Here is a 24,294-nt window from a genome sequence, read left to right as displayed (position 1 = left end):
GATTTTTGAGGCAACTCCATACTGTCTTCCATAGTGGCTGTACCAGTCTGCATTCCCACCAGCAGTGCACAAGTGTTCCTTTTTCTCCACATCCTCTCCAGCACTTGTCGTTTGTTGATTTGTTGATGATAGCCAGTCTGACAGGTGTGAGATGGTACCTCATTGTTGTTGTAGCAGGGAATTTACTCATTCATATAATTTCACACAATATCTTTACCTCTAAAGATACTTTTTATTTTCTTCTTTGATACTAAATGCCTGAATCCTATTAGTCTTCAACTCCTTTAGGTCTAGTTTATATCTGATTGATCTTTGAAAGCTAAATGCCTAGAACAAGGTAAAGTAGCTGCTTAATAAACACTGACTGTGTGAATAAGGAAATGAATTAACCCAGCACTGAGGGACTACTCAGCACAAATCACCTCTGATGACTAGGCACATTTGGTAAGTTCTTGGGATTTATCCGATTCTGCACTAGTGGGATTTCTAGCCTAGTAGGGAAGCTCGATGAGTTGTAAACCCTGTGCTAGTGCAGCTTTGAGCCACATGCCTGGTGTATATTATGGATAGAAATACTTGGAGTCCAGAGGAAGGATCAGGCAGCACAGGACAGGCTTATATTATGTTGGATCTTGAAGAAGGAAGGACTTAGATAATGGAGAGGAGAGAGATAGTAGCTGGGGAGTGGGGGTGGGAGAATGGCTGTTCAGGGCCACGAAGGCAGGTTATTTCTTCTTGGTTGTTGTCATTTACTATCTGGTGGTGTGGGTGCTTTTTAAGAAGCAAGGTAGTGCTCTATGAATAAATCTGTTAGGTCTTTTGAACCAGGCAGAAACAGGTCAATGCTGTCCTCTAAATGGAGGAAATTTCACCAAGAAACTGAAGTTGACTGGTGCTTAAAAACTGTTTGTCAGGGGGTGCTAATCCCGCAATTATAGAGCTTTGTTCTCTGTACCAATGTTCAAGTATAAATTTAGCTTTTAAATCTCTTTGCTTTATAACATGCTGTTGTACTTTTGTTTTAGAAATATCCCCTGAGTGTTCATAAATCGAATTATTTAGTTTAGACAATTTCCCTTTAATATCCATACATATTATACATGTGTATTTTAATAGCATATATATTTTAAGATACCTTTTGCCCTTTTTAAACAAGAATCTTTTATAGTGTATGTCACTTTCTCATTTATCTAGGGTTTTTCTTTTAAGATTTTAGAATACTTCAGTCTTTAGTCATTCACTGCATATAGATTGCACTTGCACTTGTGTTTTTCTGACTCTTAGTCTCTTTGTCACATACTGAATGTTGGGTAAACAAATGGATTACACATCAGGGATCTCTCTGCCTAAAGAAACCCTTCATGGATCCTTTTGAACTAAAAATTATCTCCTAATTTAGAATTATTTTAACTTAGTTTTAAAGATTTTCTTAAAGCACTGTATACCTATTAATATTTAAATATTCCTATATCTATATTTTTGGAAAAACATTCTTAGATTGTAATACATATGTATTTTGTCTAACAACACAGATAACTTTAGGATCATATTTCTTGAGTATATTTTAACAATGTGTAGCATAAGGCCATGTGTTAAAAAGACCTTTTCAAGATCATTGTTTATTTTTTTCATACAGTATCCCTTGCATAGAGTCCATATTAAAAAAAATATTTTAGAACTCAGTGCTGAGAAAAGATTTGTTTTTCCTGAGCAACTGATATACTTATTCCTTTCCAATAATGACAGCTATACAATTGTTGGTGTTTCCTTTTTTTCTTTGACTGCCAGGAAAATCAGAGGCAAATTTTAAGTTCATTCATGACAGATTGTTAATCCATGTGATTGACATATTTGTATTTTCCTTTTCTTGGTTCTGGTTTTCTATATCTACTAATGTTCTTTCATTATAGGTGATTTTGCATTTAAATTGTCAAAAAATTTTTGTGGAATAGGTATAAAAGAGTAAAATATAAGTTAAAAATGTAAATCTAGTTCAAAATAACGTATATAGATTTCAGTAAGTATTGTTGACAACTGACCAGTTAGCAAACTGAATACAAATTTGGAAGAGCTGTTACTAAAAGGACTGTCCTTTCGGGATCTTTTGAGTTGGGACTAGTTCATGCCTTGGTGGGTTTCTAGTCACCTTCATTGAATGCTCCTTTCTTACTTTCTTCTTTGACGTAATTGCTTTATTTAGTCAATACGAGTATTCTGCTGACCTCTTTTCTATTTTAAAACTACATGTTACGTGGTGGGTGGGATTGGATGGAGTCATACTTGCTCTAGTTTGGGCATGGATCATGAATTGTAAAGCTTTGAGAAACTTTTTAGAGTGAATTGCTAGACCAGAGCCATATGAATGTGCAGATCTGGATATTCACAAGGAATCCACCTAAGAATTATGACTTATCATTGGCCTCATTTTTCAGTACTGACTCCTCAAGATTTATTTGATGACTCTGATCTTTGCATTCTGGAAGCTTCTCAGGAGTCCAAGAGAACTCTTCCTATTCTGGGTACCTCTCTGCCATATCTATCTCAGAAGGTTGTTTTGTTTTTTTCTTTCGTATTATTTGTAAATTCTGTCAAATTCCTTTAAAAATTCTTCAGGAAGCCATAAAATGAAAAGAAATCAATTTAATCTGTTAATATGGAAGTGGAGCAGTCTTCTGCCCCTCTGCCTCCCATATCAAAGAAGCTTTCTCTGAATCAGGATGTCTGCAGGCATTATGTCTCATTAGCTTTTACTTTAAGCCCTAAGTGCTCCTGAAACTTCATACCAGCAAAGGCGGGTTTCAAGCCGTTTGTCTGAATCAGCTGCCAAAACTCTGCCTTCTGTATCAGAAGGGATATAGCTGTATTAATTCCTTCTCATTGTTGCAGCAAAAGCTTCCTTGTAGGTTAGCTAGTGGGCATGCCTCTCAGGATGCCTCCTTCCCTTTTCTTCTACTTCCACAACCTTAAGTAAGTAAATCCTTAAACAAGACACCCCAGATTCACTGATGGAATTTCTTAGGGACTTACCTGCCTGATGTAATTAAGAAGCTGCCATTCTTATTTTTTCTCCCCCCAAATTGTGAAAGAGGTAATCAGTGTGGAAGCAGAAACTCTGCCCTACAAGATCAATTTGTAACTCTTTCAAATGAGATGCTTGAACTGGCAGGACCTTTTCTGCTGGTGCCAGCATGCCATTCTGTTGGCAGCAGTTCAGCTTTCCCAAGAGGTGACATATTTTTGAATAACCCTGGAATGTGCCAGGAAATTCTGAATGACAAAAATACCAATCCAGAGATACAGCTAAGGTGGAAATGGCCAGAGTGTGGATTGATTGATTGATTGATTGATTGATTTCCCAGGATCTGTAGGAGTACCATTTCTAAACTGCATGGGTATTTTCTGGAAAAAGTTACACACTCATTTAGCAGTGCTTTTATTTTTTCTTGTAGAGAGTAGATATGGTTTGCTGTCTGTCTTACCAAGATATATTGATAGAACCCCCAGGCCTTTTCTTGACTCTAGAATGCCATATAAAGGTGGAGGGAAAGCCAAGCTGTCCCCTGAAGAAGGCGTAGCACTTCTGTAGATTGTCTTCTCACCTTCAGAAGGTAGCAGTTGTATGTCATGCTATAAAGAGCTTTGAAATCAACCAGATCAAGAATCTGAATTCTTGCCCAGCTGGTGTTGCTCAGGTTGAGCATCAACCCAAAAACCAGGAAGTCATGGTTCAATTCCCGGTCAGGGTACATGCCTGGGTTGCAGGTTTGATCCCCATTGTGAGACATGCAGGAGGGAGCCAGTCAATGATTCTCTTTCATCCTTGATGTCTGTCGCTCTCTCTTTTCCTTCCTCTCTCTGAAATCAATAAAAACATTTTTTAAAATCTGAATTCTCCACTCAGTCATTTATAATCAATATCACCTTGATGAAAAAAGTTAACTTATCCTCTCTGCGTCTTAGTTTCCTTGTCTGTAATATGGGAATTAGACCCCAGTTTGCAGGGTTTTTCTGAGTTTCAAAGTAGATAACATATGCAGAGCACCTTGTTCAGGGCCTTGGAATATAGTGGGCACTCAGTATATGTCTGCTTTTCTTTATTAAATTCACCTTTAAGTTATGAACTCTTAAAATCTGAAATGATGAGTCAGACTAGCCTCTCAAATGTCATTCCTCCAACATTTTTAATACACATATTAAATCATACATTTTGGTGAATTTTTACATATGTACACATTTGTGAAACCATCACCCCAGCTCTCTCTATGGAGCACACCTGAACCTTTCCCCACCCCCTTCCCTCTCTCTCTCTTCTAAGCTCCAAGACCCTCTTGCCTCTGAAACTAGTTTCCTGAGGATCGCCCTTCTCCCCGAAATTAAGTAAACATATCCTTCACCACCAAAAGTTTCCTTGTGCTCCTTTGTAGTCTATTCTTCCTTAACCTTCCCCTCCCAATCCCAGGAAACTGCTGATCTACTTTCTGGCACTGTAGATTAATTTGCATTTTCTATAATTCAAATAGCATATTCGTGTCCTGACCCCTACCTTTCTTCTGTACTTGGCATAATGATTTTGACATTCATCCATGTTGTTGGTTGAGTCAGTAATTTGTTCCCTTTTTTTTTGCTGAGTCGTCTTCCATTGTATGGATATACCACAGTTTGTTCATTCATTCCCTTTTTGATGGGCATTTGCCCCCCCACCCCCCCCAGTTTTTGGCTGCTATGAATAAAACTTCTATGAAAATTCAAGTGTGGATAAATACTTTCATTTCTCATGGATAAATACATAGGACAGTGGTCAGCAAACTCATTAGTCAACAGAGCCAAATATCAACAGTACGATTGAAATTTCTTTTGAGAGACAAATTTTTTAAACTTAAACTATATAGGTAGGTACATTGTTATTAACTTAATTCGGGTACTCCTAAGGCTTAGGAAGAGCCACATTCAGGGGGCCAAGTTGCCGCATGTGGCTCGCGAGCCGCAGTTTGCCGACCACTGACATAGGAGTAGTATAGCTGGGTCTTTTGGTAAATGTGTTTTAACTTTTTAAGAAACTTCCCAGCTGTTTTCCAAAGTATTTGTGTCATTGTGTTGTGAGAGTTCCTGTTACTTCACATCCTCACCAACACTTTTTTTCTCTGTCTTTCTGATTATAGCCATCCTAGTGGGTGTGGAGTTGCTTTGTGGTTTTGATTTCCCTAATGATTAATAATGTTGAACATCTTGTCATAAGTGCATGTTAAGCATGTATTTTTTTGCCATCCATATATCTTTGCTCATTTTTAAAAAATCTTCTTAGGTTGAAAGAGTTCTTTATATATTCTAGGTATGAGTCCTTTGTCTAATATTTATTTTACAACTATTTTTCCCAGTTAGAAATTTTTCTCTGGCTTCTTTTTTCCCTTTTGTCTTTTGAAGAACAAGTGTTTTTTATTTTAATGAAGTCTATTTTTTTTAAAGTTTGATCTTTATAGATTTATTGGCAAAGAGGCAATTTAACACGGTATTGTAGCTGATGCTGCCAATTTTTAAAATTTCTTAATATCCATCTGATTAATGGTCCAAAGCTATGTAGCACTGAAACTGCATAAGCAATTTCATTTATGAAGAAAACAGTGCTAAGGCTCATGTTTTAAGCAATTTTCCCCCCCAGAATGCCCTTGTTAAAGAATGTACATACCATTAGTTTGAGATTTATACCTTTACTTATTTTTTGAGCAGCAAGAACATGTTTAAACAGCTCACTTAGCTTCTGCAACTCATTCTTCTTGTCATCTTTCTTCACTTTCTCATCATCTTCACTTTGTGCTGCTCGACATGGACTTTACTAATCCAATGAATCATAGCCTTGATGATGAAGTTCTCTTGCTTTACTCCTTGTTAGACAGAAGTTCTGTCTTCAGTGAACTTTCCCTTTTTTTGTCTTATTTTCCTTTTGTTTGCCCTGGTAGTTTCTTGCTCAGTCCAGATAAGGAGCCACACAACTGGCCATCTCCAGCAGCTCAGGCTAGGCCACACAGGTGAGAACAAGAGACAAAGTAATCAGCTAATTGAGAAGATGTCCCCAACATGTAAAGTAGCTCTTTTTTTATGTAAAAGAGAAGTGTCTGGAATCCTGTGTCAGATCTTTTTTGGTTTTGTTTGTGTACTTATTTTAAACTTTTTATTTTGAAATAACTATAGAGTCACAATAAGTTGAAAAAAAAGTACAGGTAGGTAGGTCCTGTACAGCCTTCATCCTTCCTTCTGTAACATTAGCATCCCATAACTTTAGTGCAGTATCAACACCATGAAATTGACATCGGTACAATACACAGACCTTATTTAGATTGCGCTCGTTTATGTTTGAGTGTGTGTAGTTTTATGCAATTTTACCACATAGATAGCTTCATGTAACTGCGACCACAGTCAAATGCACAACTGTTCATCACTACAAAACTCCCTAATGCTACCTCTTTAGAACCATTCCTGCCCCCTTTCATCCTCAAATCCTAACCCTTGTTTTCCAACTCTATAATTACATTATTTCAAAAGATTATATAAATAGGATCACACAGTATGTAACCTTTTAAAATCAGCCTTTTTCACTCAGCATAGTTCCCTGACAACCTATTGCAGTTAGTGCATGTTGGTAGTTCTTTTTAATGGCTGAGTAATATTTCATGGTTTGGATGTTCCACAGTTTGTTTAACCAACCATTCACCCATTGAAGGATATTTGGGTTGTTTCCAGTTTTAGGTTATTATGAATAAAGCTGCTATGAGCAGCTTTGGGTTGTTTCCAATTTTAGGCTATTATGAATATTTAGGCTATCCTAATATATAAAAAGCCAGGGGCCGTCATGACTGAAACAACCAGATGGATGACCGAATAGCTGGCTAAGTGGGGTGACAAGGCTGGCAGGGGAGTTAGTGAGGGATGACCAAACAACTGAACTAGCAGGCTGCATGGGGCGACCAGGCCAGCAGGGGAGGGCAGTTGAGGATGACCGGGCCAGGAGGGGAGGGCAGTTGGGGGGGACCAGGCCTGTAGGGGAGGGCAGTTAGGGGCGACCAGGGAGGCAGGCAGGTGAGCAGTTAGGAACCAGCGGTCCCCAATTGTGAGATCGGTGTCTGACTGCCGGCAGTTGGACATCCCCAAGGGGTCTCTGATTGGAGAGGGTGCAGGCTGGGCTGAGGGGACATCCCCCTCCCCCCCATGCACGAGTTTTGTGCACTGGGCCTCTAGTTTATATATAAAAGTCTAACTGACCGAATGACCCAACAACCAGTCGGCCAGTCTCAATGACGCACATTGACCACCAGGGGGGCAGACACTCAATGCAGAAGTTGCCCCTGGTGGTTAGTGCTTTCCCACAGTAGGAGCGCTGCTCAGCTGACTGACGGGTAACCGACACCAGGCTCATAGCTGGCAAGCACAGCCGCGGTGGCACAAGCCTCTCCCACCTCTGTGGCAGCACTACTGAGCGGCAGCCCTAGAGGAGCTGAATGAGCGGGAGTGGTGCGGCACCTGGGCCTGGCTCCTCCACTGCCGCCTGCCGCTTCGCACACTACCACATCACTCGGGGGATGTTGGACTGCCAGTTTTGGCCCAATCTCTGGGGCCGAAACTGGCAGTCTGACATCCCCCAGGGGGTCCTGGATTACGAGAGGGCACAGGACAGGCTGAGGGACCTCACCAGTGCACAAATTTGTGCACCGGGCTTATAGTTATGAATAAAGCTGCTCTGAACATTTGTGTACAGGTATTTTTGTGCAAAAATTATGTTTTCATTTCTCTGGGATCAGTGCCCAAGAGTATAATTATTGGGTTATATCATAATTGCATTTTTAGTTTTAGAAGAAACTGCCAAACTGTATACCATTTTACATTTTCATCAACAATGCATGTGTGATCCAGTTTTTTTGCATCCTCACCAGCTTTTTGGTAGTAGTGTTGCTATTTTTTATTTTAGCCATTCTGGTAAACATTTTGATATCTCATTGTAGTTTTTAAAAAAATATATTTTTATTGATTTCAGAGAGGAAAGAAGAGAGATAGATAGATAGAAATATCAATGATGAAAGAGAATCATTGATAAGCTGCCTCCTGCACGCCCCCTACAGGAGATCAAGCCCAAAATCCAGGCATGTGCCCTGACCAGGAATCAAACCTTGACTGACCCCTGGTTAATAGGTTGACACTCAACCACTGAGCCACACCGGCTGGACTCATTATAGTTTTAATTTTCGTTTTTCTAATGGTTAATTAAAGTAAACTTCTCTTAATGTGCTTATTTTTCATCTGTATATCCTTTTTGGTGAAATGTCTGTTCATATCTTTTGCCCATTTTCTAATTGGATTGTTTGTTTTCTTACTGTTGTGTTTTGAGAGTTTTTATATGTCTAGATACTAGTTCTTTGTAAAATATGTAGTTTGCAAATATATTTTCCCAGTCTGTAATTTGCCTTTTCCTCCTCTTACAGAGTCTTCTGCAGTAAAAGTTATTTTTTATGAGGTCCAGTATATCAATTTTCCTTTCATAGATTGCCACTTGAAGATTTTTTTCTATTATTTTCCTAAAAGTTTTATGGTCTTATGTTTTATATTTTAGTCTTTGATTCACTTTCAGTTAAGTTTCACATAAGGTGTGAGGAGTAGGTCAAGGTTCATATTTTTGCCTGTGAGTGTCTAATTGTTCCATCACTGTTTGTTAATCAGGCTATCTTCCTTTCTTCGGCTTAATATTGAGAAGAATGATTTCTCCCACTTTGTTCCTCTTTTTCAAAATTGTTTAGAGATTCTATGTCCTAAGCCTTTTCATATAAACTTTAGAATAAGCTTGTCTTGGTCTACAAAAAACTTTGCTGAGATTTTGGTCGTAATTGCCTTAAACATATATATCTCTGTGGGGAAAACTGACATCTCTACAGTGTTGAGTCTTCCAATTCATGAACATGGTAAGTCTCTCCATTTATTTAGGTCTTTTTTGATTTCTTTTATCAGCATTTTGTAATTTTCAGCATAGAGATTCTATACATATTTTGTTAGGTTTATACCTAAGTATTTTATTTTCATTGGCATTATTGTAAATGGTACTGTGTTTCAAATTTTGGTTTTCACATAGTTGGTATCTCAGAACTTTCTGTGCGGAATTTTGATTGGAGTAGTCTGAGATTTTCATGTTTATGGTGAAGGAGGATGGATCAAGTTGGAGTTTGAAGCTTGTATTGCAATCATTTGAAAGCCAGGTATGGAAACTATGAGTATAAGAGCAGACAGACTTAAATTCAAATCCTAGTTCTAACACTTATTGGCTCTGTGACCTTGGGCATGTCATTTAACTTCTTTGAGCCTGTTTCTTCATCATAAAGGGAGAATCCTACTTCTTTGCAAATCTTTTATAAAACTTTGAGATAATACATATAAATGACTTTGTGCCTAACACAGGTCTCAATTTATCTTAGTTATTATTGCGGGCCACAGTGGAATGATGTCATTTATGGTTAGGATTCACAATGAGAGAAGAAAGTGTACCTGAACAACAGACATTTCTTGGACCACTTCATCGTGCTACCTTTCAAGGATGTGAAGTCTTGACATAGCTCTTTTCCTCAAGGAGCTTAAAACTTTTGTTGTGGCCGGAACCGGTTTGGCTCAGTGGATAGAGCATCGGCCTGCAGACTGAAAGGTCCCAGGTTCGATTCCGGTCAAGGGCATGTACCTGGGTTGCGGGCACATCCCCAGTAGGAGATGTGCAGGAGGCAGCTGATCGATGTTTCTCTCTCATCGATGTTTCTAACTCTCTATCTCTCTCCCTTCCTCTCTGTAAAAAATCAATAAAATATATTAAAAAAACAAACAAACAACAAAAAAACTTTTGTTGTGAAATAAGTTGCATGTATAAAAATTCCAGGGTGAGGTATCACTTGTTAAGTTCCACATACACAGGCAGACAGTGGCACATCAAAGAACTTTCTCTTTCTGGGTTTTGTTGCCCTTTTGGACCCTGTTCACGGAGGTGGCTTCTGAATGTTGTTGGTGAGAGAATATGTTGAGGTGGGAGGGGGTGTGTACAGATTTAGGGGAAGGGAGTCATGTGGGAATATGTAATTAATTTTTATACTTTCCCCAGTAAACCATCGACCCTTTTTATGATGTCATGAGGGATTCCTTAATTTTGCAGCTGCTTCCTGGTTACGTCAGAGAGGAGCCTCTCACCCCACAGCCTGGAGCTGCACTCATACAAGAATTGGAAACAAATGAAGTGCTGAATATCTAATAGCTTCCACAGGGAGAGCCAGTTCAGACTTCCCAGGCCTCCTTATGCAAGGTCTTCCTCAAGTATTTCTGACCCCCTGAAGTGTCTTTGTTCTGGAAAGACAGGACTGGCCCAGAGCCAAGTGGGCCAGAGCCTGGGGACTCCTTGAGGCATGCCTCCTGCCCTCCCTCCAGGTGTTCTGCAATCCCAAATTCCTGCCCCTTTCCTGGATGTCGTTTGGTGGGTATTATCCTTCTCTGAGGTCTCAGGATTCTCTACAACCTGCTGAGATTATCAGAGAGTTTTTGACCTGTTCTAGTTCATTCCTTCCCTCCCCACATATCTCCATCCTCTCTTGATTTTCTTTCTGCAGCATTTTTTACATCAGTCACTCTTATAATCCACCTTCCACCTTTCTTATAAGACAGATGTGACATTTATTTGACATTATAAAGTTTATGAAGTACTATACATATAACTTCTCTTAATTCAAAATAAGTTCATGCCCTCTTAGTTTCCCTACTGGTCTCCCTCCCTGTTACGCTTTTCTAGCTACCCGTATCTGTTTTACATGCTTTAACTAGATTAATTGTCGTGCAATACTCACCTGTGCTTCATTCAGAAACCTTGAGCAAGTAAGTACTTTCCTCAGCGCCTGTCCAGTCAAGTCTGTGTTCCTTGCTGTGGTGGTGCAGGCCCTGTGCTTTGTGGTCCCCGCCACACAGCAGGCTGAGTACAGTGCTTGTCGTCTGGGAACGTTCCTGGTGTGTCCCTACCTACATGTCTCCTTAGTACACGCAGTCCCTCCTGTATCCTGCCAGTCCCATCTTTGTTTACCTTTTGCAGCCCTGCTCCCAAGTGCTCTCTTCCATGAAACCTCTGATACACACTAGCTGGAAACGATTTTCTTTCCCTCTGGTGACAGAAAGCATCTGCTTCCATCTTCCTTATGCATGTAATACATTGTCTTGAATTGTAGTTATTTGGGTATCTGTGTATTCTTTCTGTCTTCTTCATTAGATTATCAACCTCTTATGGACAGGATCCTATTTTCCTTTATATCCTGCAAAATTGGGCCCCCAAGTAAATATTTTTGATAATAATGGGAGAGGTCACTTTGTTAGGAGGTTGGGATTTCTTTTGCCCCCACATCTATCCACTAAAATAAGTTTGTGTTTTATAAACCTAGAAAATCCAGAAGGAGTAACAGGCATGCCAATAAGGGCTCTTAGGGAGGAAACCCTCCACTTCCTCTGTCTTGGTTGGGGCTGTGCTATGGCTTGCCTTCCACCCAGTCAGCCTTCCTATGTTCTGCCATTGTGCACGAATAATATTTTTAGGTGTATTGGTGCTTGAGTCTTCTGGCTCATTTGTTCTCCTTAAGGAATAGAATTATGCCCTGATGGCATGGACATCACTGATTTTGCTCTGAGATTTTGTCTGGTTCCTGTACAATGACTGTCTCCCCCACCTCCTCTTCAGTCAGCAACTGCCACAGAGAACTAACTGTGTGGCTCAAGCAGCAGCACTTAGATGCTCTCACTGCCCACTTCCTGTACACAAGGAGGTTTTGGTGGGCTGCTCAGGAACTGTGCCAGTCCTGTGTCTGACTGGTGACTGACTCATGAGAAAAGCAGCCTTATGTCTGAGAGATAAGAGCCAACAAATCGCCTCCAGGTGGTATTCATTTGGAGGTGACTGACCATTCATTTCCTCTCTTTGGGAAGAGCCAGTGGGGAGAGAATCCGTGCATAAGAGGTCTTGCCTGCATTCTTCTCCAGCTGTTAGTGAAGCAGCCAAGCATTCTCTGCTGGGATGGCTAATGGTCCCCAGTGCCCTCTGAATCCCTTCTGCTGCTGTCAGGGTATCAGACCTATGTGTGTCATCCATCCTGTGTCTTCCCTTCATTACTCTTCTCCTCTTGCCAGGAAGCTGGCTGTTTGCACCAGGGGAACTCTACTTGTTTCATTGCTGCCAGATCTATTTATTTTTTTGACCAGCCAAATCTCATCCCTAATGATACTGGTTTCCTCCAAATCTATCCCTGACCCAGGAGTAGATCAGAAGTGATGGTTCTGAACTTCTGTCCCTTTGCTGGGCTTAAAGGGTCCACGCAGGTGGGCCTGCCTTTCCTCCCCTCCTCTTCCTTCTCCACCCCTCGTGCCTCACTCCCATTTCCTGCAGGAGGATGCTTTGCCATCCTGGAGCCGTCAAGCACAGCTTTGCTTTGGCAGCATCGTCGCGCACACACACTGGTTGGAGAGGGGACGTGTTTATCACTTTTCCTGGAGATTATCTGTTTAAGCACTTCTCTGACAGTTACAATAACAAGGGCAGTGTGTTGTGTTTCCCAGCAGAAGGACACTTGCTGTTGAAAGATGTATAGCACTAATTAGAAATACATAACATCCGGCCACATGGCAGCCTTCTCCCGGTCGCTCCATTTCCTGATTTCATACAACTTTGACGACAGTTGGTTTATGTTTTCCATGAATATGTTCTCAGAAAAATGAGAAAGTCTCCTTGTTACATAGGAGCGAGAAGACTATTTCTGCCTGAGCAGGTATTTGGCCACAGGAATAGTGGGAGCAGTGGTCACCTGCCCATCTGCGAGCATGTGGGAAGGGGCAAAACCTCAGGTGACTTTCTTGGTAAGAAATATTTTTGTCTGACTTCCTTAGCCAAAACCATCCCCCTAAATCCTGAGCAAGCCTGCTTTTGGAAAGAAGGGGAAAGGCTGTTTCACAATGTTAATGAGTTCTTCAGCTCATGTCAGGCTCTTGCTACCTGACACAAAGCCAGAGGAACCCAAGCAAATACCAAGGCAAACAATGCTTTTTCCTTCCCCACCCCACATCATTTGTTGGCCTGGCCCAGCCCAACTCTAGGGATATATATGGGCATTCATCAGACTGGGGCCAGTTTCCCAGTCTGGCCCCAAAGTGGGTGGACTCTGGGAATCCAGATGCTGTTTTCCTATCTACTTGTATAAGGGTGACTACTTTTCAAGGAGTAGCATCATATGGCTTCTAGCCCATAGAGGCCCAATTGAGGTAAAGAGCATCTCTTGAAGATACCATAGCACTTAAAATATTTCTCACTGAGGCACTGGGTTTGAGTTGCCATGGTTACTTGGTAAATAACTGCGTGTGTTTTCCACCTGATTGAAATTACCTACAGTTTCAGGGTCCCTGTTTCATTTGTAGCCGTGTTCTCCACAATACCCAGCACAGGGTGGAGCACATTGTAGAGATGGGCAGGCCTTTCAGAAAGGACTCCATATGAAGTGGTCAGTCAGAGGGCTGACTGAAATCTAGGCATTCCGACCCCTCAGATAGCTGTGATAGTACCTCCTGCGTGATCAGAGCAGAAAAACTTAGTGGTTTGAACCTCCCCATCAGTTGGACAAGACACCCAGCAGTGAGTGCTATCAGGCCCTTTCCTGGGAAGATGAGAAGCTGGGAAAAAGTTGAGGTGATACAACCATGGCCAACAGCAGAGCAGTCATGAAGCTGCCTTTTAGCTGCTGCTCTGAGAGGTACTTGAGCCCTTCCAGACCTTTACAGCAAAGAGGCTCCAGTTGTTGCTCCCCCCACCTGGTCTCCAGACCTTATTGCAGGCGGCTTAAAAAATGAGCAAACCCAGATTCCCTAGAGGTCACAGATATCATTAGTTCTTAAGCAGTTTATTCTCCCCCTTGGGCCCTAGCCCCCACTGAGAAATAGTCTAGCCTGATATTGCCATTTGTTATAAAAATAGAAATGGGCTTGGTGAAAGCCATTTCCCCTGCCCCATCTTATTCTTATCCAGGCAAATGAGAGTGTCTTATTATAACCTTGGGCTTCTCAAAATACTAGTCTCTTGGAACTAAGACCCCTCCCACCCTATCCCTTCTAAGGGCCTTGAATGTGCAGGTAACTTCTGCCTAAATGCCCAGTTGGTGAGGGGACACTAATGTGTATTCAGTGTGTCATCCACCAGGATGTGGTCTCCACTTGTCCTATCCTAGCTTCCTCTGGACTTATTCACTCCATTCCAGGTTTTGTTGCTCATTAGAGGCAGGCTGCTGGTAGTGCTTGGCAGAAACCTGAGCTGAGCTGGGATGGTAAGTCTAGACAGTGCTGCTGCCTGTCATAGGGGCAGAGGGCAGATGTTGGCAACTTTTCTTGGGACGGCTTATACATCTTTCCCTTTCCTACTTTCCATGCTCTCTCCTCTTGGTTCTTGGATGCTTGTTTTCTGTCTTTAAACAGAGGTTTAGGGCCTTGCCAGTGGTGATCTATTCTAATCACATGGATTGTTACCACTTCCTTACTGCCTGCCACAGTAGAGTCAGAAAGTGAGAGGGTGATGTTTGGAGCCAGTGGGCATATGGTAGGATGGCTGGAAAGCCACAGTAGAATTGCTACACTGATGCTATTCATACGTTGGGACCTTCTCAGCAGCAGCCTGCTCTTTCTCACTTCCATGGCTTTCTGAAGTGGTTTGGAGCTGACTTTGTGTACCCTGATTGTGTTTGTTCCTGTGGCAAAGACAGTTGGGAGTAACTGGTTGTGTTAGCATCTCCTGCAGTAAAGACTTCAGTTAGGCCTCATTCGACAAGACTGGTGTCAGTGAGGAGAGTGGGAGGGGGGCCCCCCTCGGTTATCAAGGTTAAAATGCAAGCAGGGACAGAGATCAAACATGTGGCTAATTATCCTTTTAACACTTAGAGATTCTGAGCTCTCCCCTGTATTACAGAGGGAATTAACAGATTAACTGCTGCCAGAGTGAGTGAGTCTGGCCCCTGATTTCATCTGTGTATTGGTGTCTCTTCCTCTGAGGCTGCAGATTGGATTGCTGCCTCCTGTTTGTCACCGATTCCTCTCAAGTCTGGATGAAGTGGCTATCAGGAAGAACCACTCTCAAGGAGTATGTGCAGGCAGCAGTTTGGGGTGTATATGTAGCTTCTGCCAAATAGTAGCTCCAGCCACCACCAAGGTGGCTCCTTTCACTGAGCTGTAGCCAGAAGGAAGTTAGCCAGGCTGAGAAAGTGAGGGGGAAAGGGTGTTAGTGTTGGGAGCCAGATTTACTTTTTAGCCATAGGGAAAAAGAATTTGTGAAAATAAACTCTTTTTTTTAAAATATATTTTATTGATTTTTTACAGAGAGGAAGGGAGAGAGATAGAGAGTTAGAAACATCGATGAGAGAGAGACATCGATTAGCTGCCTCTTGCACATCTCCTACTGGGGATGTGCCCGCAACCCAGGTACATGCCCTTGACCGGAATCGAACCTGGGACCTTTCAGTCCGCAGGCTGATGCTCTATCCACTGAGCCAAACCGGTTTCGGCTGAAAATAAACTCTTAACTCAGATTAAGTGCTTATTGTGTGCCATACACTGTCCTATATAAAAGCAATTCATTCAATGAAAATAGATTATTTGTAAGTGTCCTGTATTCTCTTAGAAGGAGGAATGCAGAGGAGGTAAGGATAGAACCAAAGGTTGGTGATTCAGGAAGATAACTTTTGAATTTGTATTTTTATTATCTTAATTGGTGATTGTACTCCTGTTATGCATACATTAGAGAGACTGAGTTAATTAAATATAAGTTCTTGTTACTATGTCCTCACATTATCAGTAGCCAACTGACTAAAGGTAGAGAGCCTGCAGCTCCAACTGGAACTGCCCACCTTGGAGTAACTGATGCTGAGGAAGTAATATGATGCAGAATTTACATAGTTGATCCCTATAATACAACCTTTAGAGTACTTACCCATACACCAGGCACTGTGGTAAGTGCTCCAGGTACACTATTTTATTTATTTAAAATATTTTTATTGATTTCAGAAAGGAAGGGAAAGGGAGAGAGAGAAACATCAATGATGAGAGAGAATCATTGATTGGCTGCCTCCTGCACGCCCCCTACTGGGAATGGAGCCAGAAACCCTGGCATGTGCCCTGACCAGGAATCGAACCCTGACCTCCTGGTTCATAGATCGATGCTCAACCACTGAGCCATGCCCACTGGGCCAGGTGCACTATTTGAATTAGCTTTACAACTACCCTTTGACAGAGGCACTATTACCACCCGTGGTCTTGGGTAAGGAAAAGAAGCTCAGTGATGTGATCAGGATGTACACTAGTGAGGTAGGAGAGAGTAGCTCTTGGCCCCCAGCATATACTGATGGGAGTTTCATTTGCCTCTCCTCAGATTGCTTCTCGGAGGAGTGTCGCTCTGTGATCCAGGAGCAAGCCATAGCCCTGGGTTTGGCCATGTTTTCTCTCTTGGTGCGGCGCTGCACCCACTTACTTAAGGAGTCTGCCAAAGGTAAGCAGATGAGGGGCTGGGCCCCCTGACTGGTTGGCTTTCCAGCTGCCTGGGTCCTGTCCCAACAAATTCAGATGCCATGCTGCTTTCTCAGTGTTTTCACCCTCTGTCCATTCTTTTACTTTCCAACACCCCAGCTACCTTCTGCCCACCTGACTAGTCCCACCTCCTTGTCCAATCTGATTACCTTTATGGCCCTCTCTTCTTGTAAAACGATTCCCTCCTTTTTTTCTCCTTCAGTAGTTGGGATTTATACTGTACCTCTAAGCTGCTGCGTGTTCCGGTCACTTTAAAAACACACAGAAAAGTGAATTTCCCTCTTTGTTCATAATTGATGTTTGGTTTTCCCCCTTTATCTATATGTCTTTCTTTGTCTGGTGGGTACTATAAAGGTGTGGACCAGCCATACTGGGAGACCCACTGGACCAGAGCAAGGACTTTTTTTTATTTAATATATTTTATTGATTTCAGAGAGGATGGGAGAGTGAGAGAGAGATAGAAACACCAATGAGAGATAAACATCAATCAGCTGCCTCCTGCATGCCCTCTACTGGGGATCGAGTCTGCAGTGCCCCGACCCGGACCTCTTGGTTCATGGGTCGATGCTCCACCACTGAGTCACACTGGACAGGCAGCAGGGACTATTTTTATCCCTTGGGTTGTGCAGTGTCCTGTATCCTTTAAGGCTGCCCTTAGAATTCAAGCCTGATTGCTGAGGTGTAAGGCAGGGCTGAAGGCTGTACCTTTCTCTCAGCTCCTGGATCAGTTTTTGTGAATAGTTTGGCCCCTCTGTCATCCTCCTGCCCCATTAGCTTTGTGACTGCGTCCAGCCTCTGAGGCTGCCTTTTATTTTATTATTTTTTTTGTTTGAGGGATGGTGGAGGTAACTTTTAATTTGGAAACAATTTATAGAAAAGTTGCAAGAATTACACAAAGAACTCTTACCCTTCACCCAGATTCTCCAGTTGTTAGCATTCAACCATATTTGCTGTAAGTTCTCTCTCTTCCCATACACACGCATGTACTTAGGCTTATTTTTCTTCTGAACCTTTTGATTCTAAGTTGCAGACATGGTAGCCCTTTACCCCCAAATACTTGATTGTGTACTTCCTAATAACAAGGACATTCTCTTACATGACAGTACAGTTATCAAAATCAGGAAACCAACAGTGATACAGTACTATTATTGAATCTACAGACCTTATTCATTTTGTACCAATTGTTCTAAAAATGTGTGTGTGTGTGTGTGTGTGTGTGTGTGTGTGTTTCTGACCTAGGATCCACTTCAGCATCACACTTTGCATTTAGATGTCATATCTCTTTAGTCTCCTTCAATCTGGAATGGTTTCTCAATTTTTCTGTGTGCTTTATGACCTTGACATTTTAAAGTGTACAGGCCATTTATTTTTTAGAATGTCCCACAATTTGGGTTTCTCTGATATTTCCTCATGATTAAATTCAGGTTATGCAGTTTTGGCAGGAACTCTGGTACCATCTCAGTACTGTGTTGAAGGAAAGCTGAAACAGGGGGTGAGCGGCCAGAATAGCAACTTCAACCAGGCCACAGGTGGAGTAGAAACAGCTGTCTGCAGGGGCAAACCCAGTGCACTAGTTCTCTCTTTGTCCTCCCTTTCAGAATCCTCTTAGGTGCTGATACTTGTCCTTCGCTCCTGGGCCCAGATGTCCTGTGGACTTGGTCTCCCTTACCTAAGAGCTTGCTGCAGCCCCAGCACCCCAGGCGTCACTCGGGGGCCACAGCAGACATAGGCCCAGTTCTCCCCTTTGCCTCTGCAGCTCAGCCATCCTCTCCTGAGGATGAGGATGACCAAGATGACATCAAGGTTTCTTCCTTCGTTCCGGACCTGAAGGAACTGCTCCCCAGTGTGAAAGTCTGGTCAGACTGGATGCTCGGCTACCCAGACACCTGGAATCCTCCACCCACATCCCTGGATCTGCCCTCACAGTGAGTCAGCCTCCTCATTCCTTCAGCACTGCTGGCCTTGGCCCACCTGTGTTCCCACAGCTCCCCTCCCAGTTCTCTTCTTTGTTTCCTCCCACCCACAGCCCCTTGTTCTCTTTTCCCTCCTCATTTGAACTTGGGTTTTTCCCTTCCTTGAACATCTTCCTTGTCTCCTGATGTTTTAGGTTATTTTTGCCTATGCTCTGGTCTATTCCTCTTCCTCCTCCTCAGTCTCTCTTTCTCTCACTCCATAGCTAGCTCTGTTTTGTTCTTTTTCCCTACTCTTGCTCACTCATTCACTTCATGTTGTTCATGCTCACTGTTTCTGCAGCCACCTCTTGAGTGTCAGTGTGTGCGTGAGAGACTTTGTCTCTCTCTCTCCCTTTTACTTTATCTCTATGCATCTTTCAGGCTATCTCTCACTGCTTTTTGTGCTCTGGTACATTCTGTCTGCTCGCTTCCTCTCACGACATTGTAGTGTATGGGGAGGGATGAGTGCATGTACCTCTTTATTTCACTTGCTTCTTTCCCTTTCTCATCAGCATACCCCACCCCCAACTCCCTGTCTGTGTTCAGTGTGGAGTAGATGTATATGCCTGGGTATATCTATGTAGCTTTTTCAGGTGTGTTTATATGACTTTTCTTCCTTTTTTTAAAAAAAATTGTGGTAAAAAATGTATATATAACAATAAACTTAATAAAAATATATGTAACAAATTTGCCATCTTAATCATTTTTAAGCGTATAATTCAGTGGCATTTTACATTCATTTTTGTGCAACCACATATGGCTATTTCTTTTGTCTGTATCTCCGTGTGTGTTGTATCTCTCTGTGTGCCTGTCTGGGTCTGGTTGTCTCTATGTGTCTGAATGTCTATCTATATTTAAGTGTGAGGGTCTGTGTGTTTCTGTCTCTGGAGATCTATTCTGAGGGTCTTTCAGTGTACCTGTCCATGCTTGTCTGTGTATGTGTCCATGTGCTGTGTTCATACCTATATCTGTATCTCAGTCTATCCTTGGGTGGATGTGTCCCCAGGGGTCTGTTTCAGTGTGTGTCTGTGTCCATAACCATGTCTGTCTGATTTTGGGTCCATGTTAGTCCATGTCTGCTTTGATCCTGTCCATGTTTCTTTGTGTGACTGTGTCCTGTGCATGCCTAAATGTCTGTATACAAGACTACCTGTACTGTGTTCGTGTTTATTTATGACTGTGTCTCTCTGTTGGAGGGAGGAGTTCTGTGTATGTGGGTTTGCCTGTATCTACCTGCCTCTACCTGCTTCACCTGTGTCTCTTCGCCTGCCTCTGTCTGCTTGCCTGCTTGCCTCTGTCTCTCCCTCCTGCCTGTTTCTGTCTGTCATGGCTTGTCCCTGCCTGCTTGCCTCTGTCTCTTTGTCTGCCTCTGCTGTTTTTGTGTCTATATCAGGGGTTAGCAAACTACGTCCCATGAGCTAAGAATGATTTACATTTTTTTTCATGGTTGAAAAATATTTAAAAAAATATTTCATGAGTCGTGAAAATGATATGAAAGTCACATTTCAGTGTCCATAAAGTCGTATTGGAACACAGCCAGACTTATTTGTTTGCACTTTGTCTGTGGCTGCTTTCATGCTGCACCAGCAGAGACCTTATGGTCTGCAAAGCCTAAAATATTTACTATCTAGCTTGTTACAGAATAAGTTTGCTGACTCCTGATCTATGTCCATGTTTCCATGTGTCCCATTCTTCTCTGTATTAGTGTCACAGTCTGTGTGTATTCGTGTTTGCACAATATTGTCTTAATGTATCTGCATGCAGGTGCCTATCTCCTGGTCAACTGTTGATTGTCCATCTCTCTTCCTCCTTCCTTTGTCTCTGTCTTTGCCTCTCTATCTAATTCTTTGTTCCTTCGCTCTCCTTTCCACTCTTTGTATTGTGGCCTCTGTCAGGAGTAGTGCACTCAGAGCTCCTCTGGCTCTCTGTTGGGTGTGTGAGTGTGTTTGGTAACAAGCATCCATACCCAGCATCTCATCATTCTCCATGCTCCTCTGAGGGGGAAAATACTGGAGGATGCAGCGTGAAGACCTAGGCTCCTACAGAAAGCATTTCTAGGGAGTGGGGTGCTTCTCTGGTCTGGGGCCATCCATGTGAGTCTCTACTCGTAGGTGACCCACAGAGGGAATGCTGCAGCAGAGATTTCTAACCCTCAGTTATTGATCTTTCTATGTGTTTTTACATCCTTTCTGTAAACCCTCCTAGGTTTTCAAAATGCACTCTAGGCTGGGGCGTCAGGAGCCAGGGTTAAGCCCTGAGCTGGGCAGCTGGGGCCACCCAGAGGAACTGACGGATCTGCTAGCTAGGGGTCAGCTGTTTCCCAGCCATGTTCCCCAAAGAGTTAACATGTACAGCCTCAAACTTCTCAGGCTATTAATCTATAATGCCAACTAGGTAATTTGCAATTTTAGGAAGAAAATGACAAAGGCTCAGCTCTCCCAAGTATCTGAAGACACTGCTTCTGAGCATGCACAGGGTCATAGAATGTTCCTCCCTTCCTTTAGTGGCGTGGAGGGTGGGGAGGCAGACTCTTTGTTTCTGGAGCCTGGGTCTTCCCTAGGTCACCTCACCTCACACCCACAAGTCCCTTAAATATGGTCCATCCCACCCCTATTTACCCATATCCTGGGCCATCGGGCCTGTTAACTCTCTTCTGCGGCTGTCTCCTTTCATCCCTCCTCTTTTGTTTGGCTGAGGAAATGGAAAGCTCACACAGGAAGTGCTGGGCCTCATTTGCTTGAGGTGCTGAGTCTGTTTTTTCTTTGGATGCTGCAGCAAATGGCCCGTTGCCGGCTTATGCAAGCTGCTGCCCATCTTTGGGCAAGGGCTCAATCAGCAGCTGGGCACGTGGTCCTGAGCTACAGCCATCCCCAGCTGGGCTTCACCTCCTGGGCCACAGAGAGGCAGAGAGGGTTGGGATACTTGACAGATTTGCTTAGCTTTTTTTTAGATTTTTTCACAGGGGGAGCAGATCTGGCCAAATAATATATTGAATCTGATTGCCCAGTAAACAAGTTCCTGTATTTGTGGGCATCACTTACTCTCTGCTGAATCCTCTAGGCTAGAGAAGTCAGTATGGTAGAGAATAGAGTTCTCTTCTGCACTCTCTGGAGGGTCAGCAGCTGGTTGTCTCTGGAATGTAAGTTTAAGCATAAAGGAGGGGCATTGTTGTCCTGGTGCCTGACCACAAGGCATGGTGGTTTGAGGGTTGGTGCCACTGCTGGACAGAGCAGACCTGGCCTGACCACCACTGAGAGTAGTCCTACCTCATAGCCTTCCAATCCAAGCACTGAAGAAGTGGTATATAAATTTATCTTCTTCCTTTCCAGTTTCTCATATGGCTGCCTAACACTTACTGAGTAAATATGTGTGAGAGATTGGCAAGGTATGGTAGCTCTCTGGGTTTCAAAGTTGTGTCTTATGCCTACTGATCTTTCATTTTGTGGAGCCTTTTCTTTAAGGCCATAAGGAATGGTATACTCCAGATAGTTGTGTAGATGTCAGAATAGTAACTCCTCTGACATTCTTAAGGTCCTTGTGCGATCATCATTTTGGAGGGTTTCCACTTAACACCTCTGCTTTGCATGCTTTTATTGGTCTTTGCCTGAATTGTTCTCTACGAAGACAAATTCCTCATTGATAAGGTGGCCAGATAGCCTACATTTTAGTTTACTTCTCCTCCAGAATCCCCCACACCCAAATTCTCTCTTTTACACACTTGAACCCTTATTTAATCTTGTTCCCTGTCTTTCCTTATACAATTAGAGAATCAGTTTGAAGTGTCCTCCACATTTCTAGGGATATTCCAAAGCTTATTAGTCTCCTTAGTTCTCTCCTTTTGTCCATCTTCCTCTTCTTTCTGGTCATATCTACTTTTCCTAGTCAGTAGCCACTTAGGCACATGTGGAACACTTAGGGTGATAAGGGCAGGATTTCAAGGCCATTTGTGCCTTCCCACACAGTAGCACTTAAGCATTTGTGTGCTGGGTCAGCATGTAAGTAGGTTGACTTCCCATTTGTACCTGTTGTAATAAGATGGCTTTATATCTCAGGAGGTTTTGGTACAGAGGATTATAGCAGAGTGTGGAAAGTTGCCTTGGGCCACTGTAAGAGAGTGTCAATTGCTTTGGTCTATTTAGAACAGACCACAGTGTTTGGAGGGGCCATCTACTTATGGGGTGGTGGTGAGGGGGCACATTTCTGTTCCAAGCCTCTTACTAGAAGGGAAAGGCAGCTACTCTCAACAAGTGAGCATGAGTGAAGTTGTGAATGTCAGGTGATAGAGAGGAACAGAGCAACAGGCTTCCACGAGCCTAAGCATAGTGACCTCTTGCATCCCAGGACCTTTGGCAAGGCTAGGGCAGTGGGACAGCCTACCTCATTTCAGAGTCTCTGCTGAAGCCAAATCTTCCCTCATCTTGATCTCTAGTTCTCAGTAAGTGAAAGAGTCAGGGGACTTTGAGAACATCCAAACCTAGCCCAGCTGTGGCAGTTGGTTTATTGCTTTCAGCTGGTACTTGAACCCAGGTCCTGGTCTTGGAGGCTTTCCCAGGTTTAATCCCCAGAGCTTTCTCTGCAGCTGTATGACACTGCGCTGACCCCGAATGAGGATAGGAAAATAGAACCAGTGCCAAGCCAGAGTCTCTTTTTCATTTGGAGTCTGGCTGTCTGCCCATGACCAGGGTTACATAATGGGAAACATAGCTGGGGCTCTGGAGAGCCCGCGTTTCACCAGGCTGCCCAGACCTTAGCATTCTGATGCTATATATCTTCCTAATTGTAGCTCGGATGCATTTATCACACTGTTGGATTGGAGTACTGTTAAAAAAAAAAAAAAAGCTCCAGAAATTCCTTGACTTGCTGCTTTTCCGTGGCTTGTCTTGAATAGTCTACAGAGCATGCTGGAAAAGGCTTATAGGAAGCCCTCTGAGGTGCTGTCACATAGGGAGATATAGGGATATAGAGGGAGTATGCAGTAAGCTAATTTCCTCAGGGAGCCAACATGTGTTGACCCTGTAGAATGAGATAGAAATTCTTGAGTTAAGAAAGAGCTAGCTCACTCACCCTCATAGGGCAGTTCTGAAATAAAAACTAATCCCAAATCTAATCGGCACCCCTTCAAGGACGCTTAATACGTCTTCCCAGAAGGGCATTTTAGGAGGTCACTAAGTAATAGTCCATCAGCACTTCCCTGAAGGAAGTGGTGGTGACTGTGGGAAGCCCCTTTGCTACCCTGGCTCCCCACCCAGTCTCCCTGGCTCCGGGTTAGGGCGTCAGCACTACAGCCTGGCACCAGGGGGTTCCTCTTCCTCCAAGTGCTGAGTGTGGGCACATGTGATCTCTCCCACGGCAGGAGCCTCTATCCCCTCCCCACTCCTCCCACAGGACTCCTTGTGAGAGGAAGGGGTGTTGGCCTAAGGCTCCAGTCTGACCCCAACAGGGTACAGCAGCTGACCCCAGGGAGAGTACTTTCCAGCTCTGGGTTGAGGTTATTTGGGTCCAGTGTGTGCTAAACTAAGAAGACGTGTTGGAGTGGTTACAGCTAAAATTTAGAGAGGCAGGAACCGTGAGAATCCGCACCAGGGAGGCCGCCGAGGGCTCCACTCATGCCGTGGAGATGTTGAGGTCCCCTGGGAGCTGCTCTTTCCCAAACACACAGTGCTGATGGGTTTAACACACCATAGTGATGTGACAGAAGCTATACATATGAATGTAGCTTGGGAGAACTGAAATCAAATAAGGCACTGAC

General features: G+C 43.1%; 1 protein-coding gene across 3 annotated transcripts in view; it reads left to right on the top strand.

The window, feature by feature from the left end:
- The window catches only part of SMG6 (SMG6 nonsense mediated mRNA decay factor), a 242,125-nt gene that overhangs the window by 107,756 nt on the left and 110,075 nt on the right, over positions 1-24,294 (top strand). For 2 of the 3 annotated variants that reach the window (XM_006768100.2, XM_015566788.1), the window contains 2 exons: positions 16,439-16,555; positions 18,350-18,518. In XM_006768100.2, coding sequence (XP_006768163.1) covers positions 16,439-16,555; positions 18,350-18,518 — 286 coding nt within the window. Of the gene's footprint in view, positions 1-10,201; positions 10,229-16,438; positions 16,556-18,349; positions 18,519-24,294 lie in introns of those variants that run through there. The other variant, XM_015566789.1, reaches the window with a different exon arrangement.

This window comes from Myotis davidii, unplaced genomic scaffold (genome assembly GCF_000327345.1).
Source record: "Myotis davidii unplaced genomic scaffold, ASM32734v1 scaffold363, whole genome shotgun sequence".
NCBI lineage: Eukaryota > Metazoa > Chordata > Mammalia > Chiroptera > Vespertilionidae > Myotis > Myotis davidii.
The sequence above is the reverse complement of the archived record's forward strand: the minus strand, read 5'-3'. Positions and strand labels throughout refer to the sequence as shown.